The sequence below is a fragment of the Octodon degus genome, unplaced genomic scaffold, assembly GCF_000260255.1.
Source record: "Octodon degus isolate 3935 unplaced genomic scaffold, OctDeg1.0 scaffold00112, whole genome shotgun sequence".
Classification (NCBI taxonomy): Eukaryota; Metazoa; Chordata; class Mammalia; order Rodentia; family Octodontidae; genus Octodon; species Octodon degus.
Window position 1 is genome coordinate 4,132,744 of NW_004524688.1, and position 17,683 is coordinate 4,150,426.

Here is a 17,683-nt window from a genome sequence, read left to right on the forward strand (position 1 = left end):
GTGTCCATGGAAGAGCTGAATGACATGGACGACTATGACAGTGAGGATGACAATGACTGGCGGCCCACTGTGGTGAAGAGGAAAGGGAGATCAGCGTCCCAGAAAGAGGGCAGCGATGGGGATAATGAGGAAGATGAGGATGAGGGGAGTGGGAGCGGGGAGGACGAGAATGATGAAGGCCATGACAAAGCCCACAGCAGTCCTGCTAGTGAAGCGGGCTGCAAGAAGAAGAAGAGTAAAGTACTTAGCAGAAACAGTGCTGATGATGAGGAGCTAACCAATGATAGCCTCATACTATCTCAGAGCAAGAGCAATGAGGACTCGCTGATTCTTGAGAAGAGTCAAAACTGGAGTTCCCAAAAAATGGACCATATTCTGATTTGCTGTGTGTGTCTTGGAGATAACAGTGAGGATGCTGATGAAATCATTCAGTGTGACAATTGTGGCATTACAGTTCACGAAGGTTGTTATGGGGTTGATGGAGAGAGTGACTCTATTATGAGTTCAGCTTCTGAAAACTCCACCGAGCCTTGGTTCTGTGACGCTTGTAAATGTGGCGTTTCCCCCAGCTGTGAGCTGTGTCCTAACCAGGACGGCATCTTCAAGGAGACAGATGCTGGAAGATGGGTTCACAATGTCTGTGCCCTCTATGTGCCTGGAGTAGCCTTTGGAGATATTGACAAATTACGACCAGTAACACTAACAGAAATGAACTATTCCAAATATGGTGCAAAGGAATGTAGCTTTTGTGAAGACCCCCGCTTTGCTAGGACTGGCGTTTGCATTAGCTGTGATGCAGGGATGTGCAGAGCCTATTTTCATGTGACCTGTGCCCAGAAAGAAGGTTTGCTTTCAGAGGCAGCAGCAGAAGAGGATATAGCAGATCCATTTTTTGCTTATTGTAAGCAACATGCAGATCGTTTGGACAGAAAGTGGAAGAGAAAAAACTACTTGGCTCTGCAGTCCTACTGTAAAATGTCTTTGCAAGAGAGAGAGAAGCAGCTCTCACCAGAAGCCCAGGCAAGGATCAATGCTCGGCTTCAGCAATATCGTGCCAAGGCAGAACTAGCTCGATCCACCAGACCCCAAGCCTGGGTTCCAAGGGAAAAATTGCCCAGACCACTCACTAGTAGTGCTTCAGCTATTCGTAAACTGATGCGGAAAGCAGAACTAATGGGGATCAGTACAGATATCTTCCCAGTGGACAATTCAGATACTAGCTCTAGTGTGGATGGAAGGAGGAAGCACAAGCAGCCAGCTCTCACTGCTGATTTTGTGAATTATTATTTTGAGAGAAATATGCGCATGATTCAAATTCAGGAAAATATGGCAGAGCAAAAGAATATAAAGGATAAATTAGAGAATGAGCAAGAAAAGCTTCATGTGGAATATAATAAGCTGTATGAATCTTTAGAAGAACTACAAAACTTGAATGGGAAACTTCGAAGTGAAGGGCAAGGAATATGGGCCTTACTGGGTAGAATTACAGGGCAGAAGTTGAATAGACCTGCAATTTTGCGAGCACCCAAGGAGAGAAAACCAAGCAAAAAAGAAGGAGGTACACAAAAGACATCTGCTCTTCCTACAGTGCTTTATAGTTGTGGAATTTGTAAGAACCATGATCAGCAACTTCTTTTGTTGTGTGACACGTGTAAACTCCATTATCATCTTGGCTGTCTGGATCCTCCTCTTACAAGGATGCCAAGAAAGACCAAGAATAGTTATTGGCAGTGCTCCGAATGCGACCAGGCTGGCAGCAGTGACATGGAAGCAGACATGGCCATGGAGACTTTACCGGATGGGACTAAGCGGTCCCGGAGGCAGATTAAGGAGCCAGTGAAGTTTGTTCCACAGGATGTGCCCCCAGAGCCCAAGAAGATTCCAGTAAGAAACAAGAGAACCAGAGGTCGGAAACGAAGCTTTGTTCCTGAGGAAGAAAAACATGAGGAGAGAGTTCCTAGAGAGAGAAGACAAAGACAGTCTGTATTACAGAAGAAGCCCAAGGCTGAAGACTTAAGAACCGAATGTGCAACGTGCAAAGGAACAGGAGACAATGAGAATCTTGTCAGGTGTGATGAGTGCAGACTTTGCTACCACTTTGGCTGCTTGGATCCTCCTGTGAAAAAGTCTCCTAAACAAACAGGCTATGGATGGATATGTCAAGAGTGTGATTCTTCATCTTCTAAGGAAGATGAAAATGAAGCTGAAAGAAAAAATGTATCTCAGGAGCTCAGACTGGAACTGAAAAATCCAAAGAAATAAAAGATTTTCTGTAGTGTTTTTGAAAATTTTGAAACTTAGGTAATAGCAGATGAATTTCTAATTTGTAATATGTTAAATTGTAAAATCTTCCTTACAAAATGTTTTCAATAAAGTTGTTGAAATAGGCAAAAAAAAAAAAAAGAAAAAAGAAAACCAGAAGTTCTGCAGAACTATACAAATTTATAGCTCTAAAATTTATTTTTAAAAAATTTTTCAGATGTCAAAGACTAACTTTTTTGTATTGCATACAATTAAGACACGTAAGTTACATATCCTAGAAGCTAACTAAAACAAGCTAAACCACTAGCAGATGTAGTTTTTAAAAGCATGTACCTATTTCCTTATTCCCTAGTTAAGCATATTATAAAGCCATACAATAGTATACCTTAATATTTCTAATATCTGTGTCTTCTATAGTCACTATAATAAAGTTGATATGGCTGATTAAAGCACCTAACTCTAGTGCCAACTCTTTCTTTTCCATGTATTTCAATAGTTAACAGCAATGTCTCAGGAATGATTAATATATTAGGCTTTGTGAAGCTATTGACAGACTTTTATATTCAAATTTTGGTTATACAAGTGACTTCTGGACACACAAAGTAAGGATTAATAAATACTTAGGACTCCACTCCTGTGAATCTTAAGTCCAGTAATTCATTAGACTACAATGAAGGTTCACTAAATGACCAATACTACTCATATAATAGGACTTAAACATTACTGTGCCCACCTGTTCCTGGCTTATCTGCCAAGTGACAAGGGAAGTCTCCAGCAGGTTATAGGACTAGCTATCATTATAACACTATTAACATCTTTAAAATTCCTTAAAATACAAGACTTTCAAATTTTTGTTTTTCTTTATTTTCCCACTAATATAGTTAAAACAAATGGTAAGGCAAGATTTTGTTTGTTTCAATAATGCTGTCTAGTATAGTGCTCACAAATACTGTTTTTCTACAATAACATATTTCATACATTAACATACTAGAAAACTATAGCACGAATATTTGGTCAATTAAATGCATCAAGCTAGACAGCAAGCATAGCAGGATAAACAGAAAAACGGACTCCTATAAAATAAAACCCATTCACAACATGTCGCTGGAACAGCAGGAATGTGAACATAAGAGCCAAAGCCAAGTTTAGACTTCCCAGGTGGGTGAAGCATACAATCCAGAATCTTTCTAAAATTAATAAATAGAGTAACTTACAATTTATAAGGTCTGGATTCAGAAATGTTTCAGGAAATTCACTGGTGAGGACTTTTTAAAAAGTCATAATAATGGGACTAAATGGTTATGCAAAACATAAAATGGTTTGTTTTATTAGTGTTCTGCAGTAGTGTGCTGATGAATGAATTCAGGTAATATAAAGTGAAAGTGGAAAAGCATTTTATGAAGAGGGATTAACAATATCACACATACAAAAACAAACAAAAAACCCTTCACAATGTCAAGCCTCAGTAATGTAAATGGCAAGCCCCTTGGCTTGAGGATAATAATGATATAAAAGGACAAGTGGAGTTGGTATTTACAAATAAATTAGTACTTTCATTTAATAAACCTATCAAAAAACCAAACCCATGCTTTAAACAGAAAAAAATGTCTTTGAAAAAGTCTAAAAAGCACATATAAAATAAATAACTTTCTAAGAGTTTAGTTTGGAGAAACAGAAAGAGATGTGTGTTGTGTTGTCCTCCAAATGTAAAACAAAGTATTTCCCCACACATGCAAAAATTTAGTTGGGTGCATTCCTCAAATAGAAGTAGAAGAACAAACACTTACACTAATTCCACAAAAGTTGACAATCTCTTATTTCCAAATCTGCCAATTACTTATTTTATTTTATTGAGAAACAAGTATCAATGAGACAGTTTCAAAACTGATTAATAGGACGGTTTCAATAATTAATACATTGTACATTGTTATCTTCTTAGTGGTTATCTGTAGTACAAGATGCAGACAGAATATCCTGTCCAAACACTATTAGTACAAATCTGTCTTCTCATTGAATTAAGCGAAAGTAGCTGTACATCTATCCTAACTATTCTGCATATACAGACACAAAATGGTCCTTCCTTTGTATCCCCTTTTTTTGTTTCGTCCTGTCAGGTATTCCATTGGCATCTAAATACTACAGGTGTGTGAATTCAGCAAAACAATCCAACACAGTCCAGCAGTCCACAACAGTAGTGGGTTATCCACAGAAGTGGTTGACTTGAGCCTTTCACAGCTCAGCATATTAATATGGCTTTATTTTATATACTTCATTTTTATACTTTTCTGCTGGATGGTTAAGACCAAGATAAAGCAAGACCTGTATAACAAGAAATGTAACTTTTGTATCTGATAAAGTCAGTCAAGTATCCTCAGGATTTATCCTGTAACTCTGTACCGCAGTTTGCAGATCCTTTGTCAGTGTCAGCCATGTGGATGAGTCACAGCCATTGCTTGACCAATTTGCTCTCTGTGAAATCCTGAGAGAATGTTTTCTCTCCATGTGACTCTCCTTAGGCACACTCTACATCATAGATCACTTTCCTCTGTGGCCCCATAATCTCCTTGATCAGAAAATTGGGACACAACTGAGTTACATGATGTTACACTATAGGTTCTCCTATGTCCTGAGTCTGCATGACCTTGAAAGGCTAGGGTCAAAATGTTGGCTGTCCTTGTAGCCCTCCTATTTCTCTAATTTTTGATCTGCAAACTTAGGTTGTTAACCCTCCAGAATAGAAGCTTATTATTACTCTCCATCTTATGCTGTTGGGTTTAACTTCACTATCTGTCTGAATATCAAACATCTTAGGCATAACATGGAACAGGTATTTTCCATCAAGTATTGACATGTTAAACATTAAGTCCCTACAGAATATGGAGATAAAAATTTAAAAGATGAAAAATATTTAAAGAATATGAATAAACATTTATAAATTTTTACACAGAAATTTAGAAATCTAACCATATACAGCACTGTAGGACGGTCCTGTGACATTTTTTTTTTCTTTTTCTTCTTGTGTCTTTTTTTCATTTATTGCCCATTTAAAAAAAAAAGGTGGGGGAACTACCTGCTGAGGCCCTCCTCCTGTCCCTCTCTCAGGACAGGAGCTTTCTTTCTCTCAATAAATATATTCTGCTCATTAAAAAACAACAACAACTTTTACTTGTGAGACAATATGGTAATAATTGGTATGTCATGACAAGAAGTATGTATTTAGAAGACCAGAATGACAGCTATACCAAGCGTGACCCTTCTATTATACATTGCTATCTTCAGCTCTGCCTTCTATTACAAAGCCAGGAGTCATCTATCTTAAGTCTTTATAATTTCACATTGACAATAAAATGAACATCAAAATAAGAACATTAAAATAAGGCAGCATAATACATTTCATACTTCCTTATTCACTATGCATCATAGAAAATGAGCTAGAAAAATGTCATGTAGTGCTACCAGGCACCAGTTACAGTTAACATGAATTTTAGGTATTACATGATGGTAAAGGTACATATTTTGTACCTTCTTAAGATTACTCAGGACCAGTGTTCAATCACCGACACCATATGCAATGCCGGCCCTGCTCACAGGCGCGCTGAGCTGGTAACTGAGACACAGTGTGGTGGTGCACACCTGTAATCCCTGGGGAGGCTGAAAACAGGAAGATCACTACGAATCTGAGCTGTGCAGTAAGACCCTGTGCCAAATAATTAAAAATCATAATAACAATAATAAATTTAAAAGATTTACTTAGTCAAGACAGTACTCACTTTGGTTGCAAATACTGGCTTACATTTATCCAAATAACTTGTAACAACTACATGTCAGAAAAAAGACCAACATTATTTACAAGGTTTTTCTAAAAGTCCAACACTCTATAAATACAATTTAAAATGTCTGGGATCCTATCAAAAATTATCAAAGAAACAAAATATGACTCAAAGAAGCAGAAAAGCCAACAGATACAGACTAGAAATGATATCACTCAAGATATACCTGAATGAGGGGTATTCTGATTGAAGTAACAGTAGATCAGATTTGGCAAAAGAAAACACCAGAGTACCTGAAGACACAGCAATACAAACAATGTAAAATGATTCAGAGAGAAAAAGACTAGGGAGTAGAACAGAGCCTCAACACCTGTGGGGCAAAATTAAGCAATCTAACATACGCGTTACCAGGGCACAAAACAAGAGGAAGGAGGCACAGGAAAAATAAAATAAAATAAGGGCTGGACAATTTTCATATGTGAAGAAAACCTTAAATTTAGATCCAACAAGCTCAGTGAATTCCAAGCAGAAGATCTATAGAGAAACCTACCCTTTTTTAATTACAGGACAAATTGCTAAAAATCAGTAACGAAGAAAAAAAAAACCTCTTAAAAGCAGTGAAAGTAAAATAGTTTTAGCTTGAAAGTAATGTATCAGGCAAAAGCTATTAAGCAAAAATTTATTTTTTTTCTTTTAAAAAGTTTATACACTAAACGCAGAAAAACAAATACTAGTGGTTAAGTTCAAAAGAACTTGCATCATTTCTATTAACTAACCATAAACATCCAAAACCTGATTTTGTAATGCCTCATGTGAGATGAGCTAATGTGGTCAGTTGACTGGCTCGGAATGTTTACATGGTTACCAGTTATTTTGGATGAGCAAAGTAATACAAGGCCTACATTAGCTACCCTGAAACATATGCCTTACTTTTGTTTAAAAACATAAAAGTGAAATGTCTTTCTGGTGCTAAACTTCAGCAATATAATTAAAAAAAAAAAAAAAAAAAAAAAACAAGTTCAGTCTTTTAGCATAAAACCCTGGCTAAGTATCATTCACTTTACACTAGACCAAGATAAAGCAAGACCTATATAACAAGAAATGTGGCTTTTGTATCTGATAAGATCAGTCAAATCCCCTCAGGATTTATCCTGAAACCCTGTACCACAATTTATAGATCATTTGTCAGTGTCAGCCATGTGGGTGAGTCACAGCCATTGCTTGAACTACAATCTAGCTGAAGACAAGTATGTCTTAAACTCAGTCCAATGGCGTTTGTGTAGTTTTTCAAGGAGAAATGCGTAGAAAACAACAAAAATTCCAATACCTTAGAGGTAAACAGTTCTCTGACATGTTAGGTAAACCAAATGGTGCCTTATAACAGCTCATCTGTAAAAATAAGTTGCATTAGGTAAGTTCAAAATCATCTCTGGCTTTTGTAAAAGGCTTTTGTTATTTTTTAATTCGTTAAAAGTTATTTAGCAATATCCTTAGAAACAAATGGGTATTTTCTTCCTTGACAAAGTTTATTATTCACTCAATGGAAGGCGCTGTTCTCTGCCTCTACCTCCCTATCATTCTATTCTCTATTACACAGCAATTCAACTGAGATTTCTCATATTGGGAGAGACGGAAAAGCATGGATAAAGGGACTGAATTTAGGATTTCTCTAAGCATCTATTATATAGTTGTTTGGTTTGCAAAATCAAAGGGAGCTAAACTGAGTTTGAAGGTGAATGGTTCAAATTTCAAGAGCTACTTTAGTCATAAATTAGTTGACCTTTACTACCAGAAAACAATCGAACATTCATTAGTTAACCTCCAATTGAACTGTCAAATCTCCGATTACTAAGCATTCACTATTGTAACTTTGCACTGATTGGACAAGCACAAGTCTCTGCAAACCTAACTTATTTTGAGTGCTTGTTGGGGTAGACACTTAAGATTTTTTTGTTTTTAATTAAAATTCACCCTGTTTAGAAAAAGGTAGATTTTTTTAAGTAAATGGTTTTATTACTATCTCTTCAACTACACTGAGGTTCCAGGCAAGCAGAGACAAGACTGTAGCTGCCTTCTTTACCACAGTCTCTACAGTCCTGGCACTGGTTATCATTCAATAACTACCTATTGAATTAACAAATTTGTGAGTTACTAATTTTATTTTGATACTTTAATCATCACCCAAATCCTATTAAGATATCCTATTAAAACAAAACGCACAATTTCATTTTTTAGAATATATTTTTTAAAAGGCTCTAAAAATTAAGATGATTTCTGGCAACAGGGTTGCACTGGTGATTCTGTAACCCTGTGTGCTGAAAGACAATACAGACCAAAATGGTAGCAATGGGATATGGTATAAATAATTATTCTGGAGTCAGATTAACATGAACTAAAATTGCTATGCTCCCATATTTATTAGTAAAAATACAAGTTTTTCCATTTTAATCTAAATATTGTATGTTTTCTTACAAACATTTTCATTAAGACCTCTTCTGGTCCAATCCTTCTGGGACATGTGGTTGGCCCATGTATAATTAAAATGTATATGCAGGTATTAAAAGCAATAAAAATAGAAATATACTACGGTAGCCATTACTCTGGTGGCCTTTGATGAAACTGGCCTCCTGATTGCCATGTCTATGTATTACCATCTCATCTTGAATTTGTGATGACACAGTAACTGCTTTACCAATATAATGCAATCAAAGTGATGGTGGGTCAGTTCTGGGGCTAAACTTTAATGGACCTCCTCTGTACACTGGGAGAAACAGTTACACAAAGGAGAAAACTGGACCCAGATAGGTGGAGAGGCTGAAAAGAAAAGCTAGATAGATCAATCTTAGTTGAGTTTCCAAGTAATAACCAGCACCAACTTGCTGGCCTGAGGACAAAGCTACTTTATATCTTCCAGTTGTCACAGTTCCACAGCCAAGAAGCAGAAAAATCACTTAGTACTATGACAGATAGTTTCTATTTGAAGCCATTAAGCTTTGGTATGGTTCATTACATTGTAATAAATAACTGTCACATACACAAACCTAAATAAACATTGCTTTTACTTTAAACCTACAGAAAAGTGTTAATTAATAGATCACAATAGTGGACCCTTGAGTTACATTCAGCTTCACATACGACTTGGGTTATGACAAGAATTTTAGGTCTTACTTCTTGACCAAAGTCAAGCTGCTTGTGTGGACTAGAAGAGCATCTGTAGGCATATGTAGGTTTCAGTCTGAGCCCAGATGCCCATGTTTGTGGACATGATTTTGGTCAGTGTTTTATATAATCACTACAGTTACTGCTAACAAAATAACCATAAAATAGTAAAGAAATTAAAGAAAAGGAAAGTAAAGAAAGAAATCACAATGAAAAGGAAAAAGGAAATTGTGGAGAAATAGAGTGGCATTGATGCGACCAATCTCATTAATACATAGCATGTCACAATCCACCATCTTCATAATCTTACAGAGAAAAGATTTATATTGGAAGCTAGTATTGCTATTAGTAAGTCATGAGCAACAGTGTTAGACAAAGTAAAAAGACTATGGATGAATAGTGTGGATGAATGAAAGGCAGATGACAGGTTATAGCCTATCTGAATCTATAATCTGTGAGAAAGCTAGGGCTATAAATGCAGATTTCATAAAGGACAAGTGATAACAGTGAAACATTTCATGGTAGCAAGGGGTGATTTCAGTTTTAAACCAAGAACGAGGGTTATAGCGTAAGTAGGCGTGATAAAGCAGACAGAGCTAATAAAAGGAACTGCTGAAAATTACATACACCACTTCAAAATGACACAGGGGCTGGGGAGATAGTTCGGTGGTCTAAGCACCAGTCTGGCAAGCACAAGGACTTAGGTTCAATCCCCAGTACTGTATGGTGTGTGGACCCCGGAACCCCAGGGCTGTCTAGTGGGCCATACAAACCAGGCATGGTAGTGCACACCTGTAATCCCAGCTCTGGGGAGGCTGAAACAGGAGGATCACTACGAGTGTGAACTGTGTAGTAAGACCCGACACCAAATTAATTAATTAATTTTTTAAAAATGATGACTAAGAAATGGCTTTGGCTGTTTTCAACTGTGATGAAACTGGCCTTTTCTAGAAGAAAATGCCTGAGCAAACAAACACACATTACCCAGGAATAAAAGCTACAAGCCTATGAAAGACAGGGCAACCTTACTACTACAAACCAATGTGAATGCTAAAGCTCACAATAAAGCCACTAGTTTATCACTCTAAGACCTCTAGAATGTTCAGAAAACAAAGTCATGAGGAATAAGCGAGGGGTCATATGGAGATCTAATGTGAAAGCCTGGGTAGCAGAGTACCTTTTCTTGCGTGGATCAGGGAGGCTTTCTGTCCCGTTAGGAAGTATCTAGAGGACAAGAGGTTTACCACTAAAGGCAATGCTTATCATGGACAATGTACTATATCCCCCATGAAATTTAGAAAAACTGATAAAGAATTCCCATGGCTCTCAGTTGAGTTATTCCTATCTAATACAACTCCTCTGCAGACTATGGACAATCTGCTTATGGCTAATGGTAAAAAGTGAAAGAAGTACTTCCAGATGGTCCCTGGAAGAGTATGGCTTAAAATTATACAGGAAAGAGACCATGAAGACTGCGTAGTGGAGCTTGAACCTTCAACAAACCCCATGGTTGATGACACTGTCACTACAGGAGTCCATAGGCTTGCAGGTAGATAGCGGTAATGTTGAAGAATTGGTGGAGGAACACTGAGAGGAATTATCAGCAACTTCTGGCTGGGAAACAAGAAAAAGGCAGTTGAGAAGCTTTCTGAATAGGAGGGGTAATATCAACAATCAGTTTAGCAAAATTCTTTTACTGAAATGAAGGAAATCCTGAAAAACTGGACAGAGCTACAAATATTTGTGACGGAGACCAACCTAGTCAAAGAAAAATCCAATTTTTCAATTACTTGCTTAACAACATCTTATCATACTAAAGAACTGTGTTAAAGACAGAAACAAATAACCTTAGACCAGTTTTTAGTTTTGAAAAGGTTGAGATCTAGTAAGCCAGAAGCAGAAAAGATTAGTTAAAAGGTGCTTTAGTTAAAAGGTTAATTAAAAGGTGCTTTGGGAGGTTCAGAATGCATTATGGGTATTTCCATTATGTATTATGGGAAAAAAGGTCTTCACTCATAACAAATGTGAGTTACAACCTGAGTTACAATAAGGGGCTCCAGACTCACCCAAACAAAAAAAAGCACACCAGAGAGCCATATTCCTGATGTTCTTATGGAGGGAGAATTCGCCTTCCAAACAAACACCTTCCATTTCAAACTGCCTTCCAGAAAGCCCAAGATGTCAACTTAAATGGACAGTACAGTATGAAATTGTTGTTTCTGGTAAGCCAGGCACATTTTATAACTTTCTGGTGAATAAACTAAGAAAATTATTGGTGTTTCTGGTAAATTACACATATTATACAACCCTTTTTTATTAGGAAAAGATTAGTTAAAAGGAGGTTGAGAATGAATTATGGATATTTCCATTATTTCTTATGGGAAAAACAGTCTTCACTCATATCCAACCGGAGTTACAACCAGCCCTTGTGAATAAATTGAGCTTGTAAGTCAAGCGTCCACTGTACCTTGATGGGAGGTGCAGCCCTGTCTTTTAGTTGATGGCAACTTCATGGCATAGCAAATGTACAATGGAGCATCTATAAGTTCTATTTTTGATTTCTATAAACTAGAATAAGAATTTAAACACTATGTGAAGCAATTTTCTGGCTTTTATGATTTTTCCTCCTAAAACTTTCAACAGTTCTCCCCTACCATTAATTTGATCTTTTTTTTTGGGGGGGGGGTGGCATACGAATACTGACACTTTGCAAAGCATTTCAAATTAGTTTATGTAGAAGCTACAGTTCCCTTCTGCATTTACATTTCACAGATTTGTGAAAATTATAAGATTACAGGGCCAGCCAAACAGCTCAGCAGATTAAAGCACCTGCAAGCAGGCTCAGGGGCCCAGGATTCAATCCCCAGGACTGTTGTGCTGGCCTGCCCCAGGACAGGCTGAAATGGCAACTGAGACTGGGCGTGGTGATGCATGCCTGCAATCTCAGCTCTTGGGAGGCTGTAAACAGGTGGATCACTACAAATCTGATCTAGTAGTAAGACCTTGAACATCCTGTAGGCCCTTCTCTAAAATACAAAAATAAAATTTAAAAAAATATTACAAATTAAACAGTAGAACAAGCCTATACAGTAGAGATGTAGAAACCAGAAAATCTAGATATGAATAGATTTCAACTGGTAGGGACAGAAAATCTTGACTATTCTAGGAAGTAGCCATAAATCATCTATGACAGTGTGAGCATCAACTGCTATGTTTCATAGAAGAAATTATTTGGACAGGGTCAGTTCTTAGAAAGGCAGATAGGTTAATTAGAACTGCCTGATTTATTTCTTCTAGTATAAATCTTCTATTTCACTCAGTTTATACACATAGATTTTATCAGTCCTAAATTATGAAGAACAAAACAGAATGTATGAAGATAGAAAGCCATTTACAGAAGGACAAATTATCTCATATGAATAAACATAAATAAAAATAAAGCTCTATAAAAATATTTTCAGATGAGGCTTTCAAAAAATAATCTCTTACAAAACCACATAAACACAATACCACAATGCTCTGAAGAACTTAATACTGATTGTTTTTCACTTTTTAACCAAAAGACTCTCTGAGAACTGCAACCAAAAATAAATAAATAGGAAAATAGAAGCTTTAGGCATTCAAATACTGACACTATCGAGTATGCAGAACAAAAACATTTTTAGGTGTGCTTTCTTATTTTTACCAGATCTAGCACTTCCAAAAGCTACATGAATTTATCTACATCTTCATCCAAAACTCTGAGAATACCAGAGAATATGTGTATAAACTAGCACGAATAAAATCAAAACTGCCTTGGATATATCTACTTTACTGGGGAAGTTTAGCTGGGAGCTCAGGTGGGAGAGTGTCCTTGAAATACAAAATGTGAGCATCAACCTTATCTTAGTATAACTGCAGACACATTTTACAATGAAATGCAACCAAAAATATTCAAAGGAAAGTAACAAAAAATACATAATTCATTCAGAAAGTTGTTTTAAGTGGAACTAAAGAAAAGTGGGGTTATGTGGAAGATAAAACACTGTTGAGGTTGACAGAAAAAAACAAGATTATATCACTGTCTTACAAAACATTGGCCAATTGAAAGAAAAACAAATGTATTTAAAACTTTAAAGGTAGCAAAAAGAATGAGCTATGATCTAACAACTTTTACAATAAGATTAAAAATTTTCTTTTTACTTAAAACTGAACTTACTTTTAGAAAAACAATGTTTTCATATCACGAATTACTTCCCTGGCATTCTTAGAAATCTTGTAACTGAAAAACCATTTTCTGTAGGAAAAGATGAGTTGCTGTATCTCCTGAACTCAAGCTTCCTTATCTTTAAATCTGAACTGACAAAGCACCTGCAAACATGCCCTACGCCACATACCATGCACTCAAAAAAATGAAGGCCAACTACTGGGAGGATACATCAAGGAAATGTAAGCACATGAGATAGTCCCCTCAAGTTTTTTGGGAGGCAACATGGAGAAGGAACTGGAAAAAGAAAATCAGGACAATTTAAATCCTGAACCTCAGGGGCCGGGGAGATGGCTCAGTGGAATAAGCGCTTCCCTGGCAAGTGTAAGGGCGTGAGTTCGATCCCCGGTTACACACACACACAAAAAAAAAAATAATAATAAATAAGTCCTGAACCTCTCACTTTGGCTTTGACACCAGTATAGCTCAGTAAACCAGATCTTCATTTCTAGGAAAAGAGAATTTTGGAGAAATAGCTATGGGACTAAGGTAAGAAAGGTGTAACATGATCCCAGAATATATTCCTAGTACTAGTAAGTGAGAAAGTGTTAAAAGCACACTCCAGCAAGATAGTTCAGCAGACTAAGTTTCTCCTTAGGGAAGTGCAGGGACCAGGGTTCAATCCCCAATACCACAGGACAAGCCACCCCCCCCCCCGCATGCTGAGCCAGTTGAGACTGGGCGTGGTGTCACACACCTGTGTGAGGCTAAAAACAGGAGGATCATTATGAGTTGGATCTGCGTAGTGAGACCCTGTACCAAATACATTTTTTAAAAAAAGTAAAATATGAGGTATATCAAAGGAACACAGGAGCTGATTGAAAGAGGTCCCATTTGCTCAAGGGTGGGAACAATTTGAGCAACAAAAGAAACATGGTAGGACTGGACTATAATCATGAATCCTCAAGTCCACATTGGCATAATTATTAAATTAGTTAATACATAAATGGAACAAGAGACAAATTTGTACAGAAAAAAAATATAGATAACTTACATTTCTCTCTCTCAAGGAGATGAAAGTTTCACTCTTTACCACTTAAGCTTTGAGCTGCCCTCTCAGGAGCCATGTGAGCCTCAGCCAGGAGAAACCCTGGTGCCTGGCCCATACACCTACACAATGGGACAGTCAGTGTGGGAAGCACCCAGGACACGACAGCCAGCTCATCCAGAGGAACCCAGGGTAAATCCAACCTAACAAGGGGAAACTCTTTGCATACAAACTCATAATCTCAACCCATTCTATTACATAACTATATACTTTGATCCTATGGTCTAAAGTACAAAATCAATAGCAGTTTGTCAGTGTCTAAGTTTGGCTCACTGCTAACTGTGCTACTGTAGTTAGGATGTCATATCTGTTGTAATCAGTTGTCCTCCCTTGAGTAACAATATTGGGGCACTCTAGAGTGATACCCTTTAAACAGTCTTACACCAAAAGACTGGGGACAGAGCCAAACAGAAACCAACATCCCACCCTCATTTAATTGGGAAGATATGATCTTGGAACAGACACAAACCAAGAATCTGCCACACACAGAAGATATCCCTGAAGTATACACTATTCTTGAAGAGGCCTTCATATAGCTACCTACTAACAAAACTCACAAGGATCATCACAGAAAACAAAAAAAATATTTTAAATTAGAAAATGTCAAAATGAAGGTACAAAATGCAATCTCAGATCTCAAGCCCACCCAGAACAAGTCCAAGAGATATAACACAGAAGAGATTGGAACTCATATACCTAAAATTTCTGAAATGATAACAACTGAAGTAAAGAAATAACTCTATGAGGACATAAAGCAAATCAGATCAGAAATAATCTCTTAGGTAAAAAGAAAAACAAAAAGAAAAAAATGACAACCATAATGAAAAATTACTCAGCGTATCTAAAAGAGGTAGATTAAAAAAATAGAGAAGCACAACAAAGTGATGGAAACTGGGAATGAACAATATAAGAAAGAATTAAAATGCATGAAATAGATTCAAAAAGATACCCAGGAAATTTAAAATTCCTTTGAAAACTGGCAAAACTGCTTCAATGAAATTGAAGATTGACTTTCAGACCTTGAAGGCAACACTGCAGCTAGTGATCACAAAACATAAGATCTCATAAAAACAAGGAACTAGGAACTAACACTTCAACAGCTGTAGGATAATACAAAGGAAAAAAAAACTATAAAACTAGAAACAAAAAAGCAGGAGTCAACAAAAACGACATGATAAGGCTATTTGCAGAATGAATAGCAGAAATTTTTCCAAACATGGGAAAAGAATCTGATAGCTAAGTGAGGTATAAAGAACTCCAATTAGCCATTACCAAAATAAATCCACAGTCAGGTATATAATAATCAAGATCCCAAAAATTCAGCACAAAAGCTCTTAGAGAAAAACAGATTACCTATAAAGGAAAGCACATTAGAATCACATCAGATTTCTCAACATAACCCATCAAGTGAAGAAAGGCTTAAAGTATCTCAGATCCTGAAAGAAAGCAACTTTCAACCCAGGTTCATGTAACCTATGAAATTACCTTTCAAATTAATGGAGAAATAAGATACTTCCACAACAGAGAACAACTGAAGAAATTCATAACCACCAAACCAACCCTAGAGAGAGAACTAAAAGATATTCTAGAAAGAGATAAAAATGACTACTGTTCCAAGAACAACACTACAAAGGGACCACCAAGCAATTAAACAAAGGGGAAAAGTAGGGCCATTTACATTAATGGTTATAGCAGTTATAACTATTAATGTAAATGGCCTGAATTCACCAATCAAAAGAAACAGACTGGCAGACTAGATCAAGAAACAAAATCCAACAACATGCTGCATACAAGAAACACATTTAACTCAAAAGGAAATTCATAAACTGAAAGTCAAAGAATCGAAAACAATACTGCATGCAACAAGAACCCAGGAAAAAGCGGGGCAGCTATTCTGTTTGCAGACAATGTGAACTTCAAACCAAAAATGATCAAGAGATAAAGAAAGTCACTGCATACTTTAATTAGAGGAAAACTACTAGAGAAAAGGATAACAATCATAAATATATATGCACCAAATATAGAAGCATCCAACTACATAAGACTAAAATTAGTAGACATGAAAAAGCAAAAAACCAATACCACAATCATAACAGGGAACCTTAATACCCCATTGTCACAAAGGAACAGATCAACCAGACAAAAAAATCAGCAAATTGAAATAACAGCACTGAATCAAACTTGTAAACAAATGTACTTAGTACACATTTTTCAGTGTGTTCCACCCAACAATATCAAAATACATATTCTTCTCAGCTGCATATGGGATGTTCTCTAAAATAGACCATATACTACCCTACAGAACATGCTTAAGTAAATGTCATACATATTATCTGACCATATGCTTTGAAATCAAAAATTAATAGCCAAAGAAACTGTGAAAACTCTATAAAGAATGGAAATTAAATAACACCCTCCTGAACAACCAACAAGTCACAGATAAAATTAAAGAAATTAAACAACATTTATAATCAAACAAGAATGCAAATACAACTTACCAGAACCTGTGGGATGCAATGAAAGCAGTTCTCAGAGGGGAAAATGTGTACTGGTGAATTCTCACATCAGGAAAACAGAAGGAGCACAATTAACCTAATGCTACCCCTCAAGCTTCATGAAAAAGAAGAGTAAGTCAAGTCCAAAGCCCAGAGGAAATCATAAGGATCAGAGCAGAAATTAATGCAACTGAGACTGAGAAAACTACACAAAGAATTAATGAATCCAAGAGTTGGTTCTATGAAAGAATAAATAAAACTGGTAAACCTTTGCCAACCTTACCAAACAAAAGGAAAGAAAAAACTCAGTCATACACTGAGGAATGAAAGGGTGAAATCACTACAGATTTTATAGAATTAAGATGATAATCAATACCTACTTCAAAAATCTTTATTCTCACAGAATAAAAAACCCAGAATAGATAGATTCATAGACACATATGAATTATCAAAGCTGAATTAAGAAAATATAAAACTCCTGACTAACCCAGTATCAGTCAATGAAATTGAAAACGTAATTAAAAACTTAGCAACAGCTTTTTCGCAACGGGTTTGCCGCGAGAGCACAGGCGTAGTGAAGGCCACCACCAAAACGAAGCCAACATGGGAAAGGAAAAGACCCACATTAATATCGTCGTCATCGGACACGTGGACTCCGGCAAGTCCACCACCACCGGCCATCTGATCTACAAATGCGGTGGCA

The 17,683-nt window shown here is 36.7% G+C and overlaps 2 protein-coding genes across 7 annotated transcripts in view; one reads left to right on the forward strand and one right to left on the reverse strand.

Moving 5' to 3' along the window:
• Window positions 1-2,388, forward strand: part of LOC101587479 (PHD finger protein 14) — an 11,307-nt gene extending 8,919 nt beyond the window's left edge. The window contains exon 2 of the mRNA XM_004639529.3: window positions 2-2,388. Within this exon, the coding sequence (XP_004639586.1) occupies window positions 2-2,262 (2,261 nt within the window). The 3' untranslated portion in view covers window positions 2,263-2,388. The remainder of the gene's footprint in view (window position 1) is intronic.
• The window catches only part of Map3k4 (mitogen-activated protein kinase kinase kinase 4), a 137,489-nt gene that overhangs the window by 99,731 nt on the left and 20,075 nt on the right, over window positions 1-17,683 (reverse strand). The gene's annotated exons all lie outside the window — the stretch shown is intronic.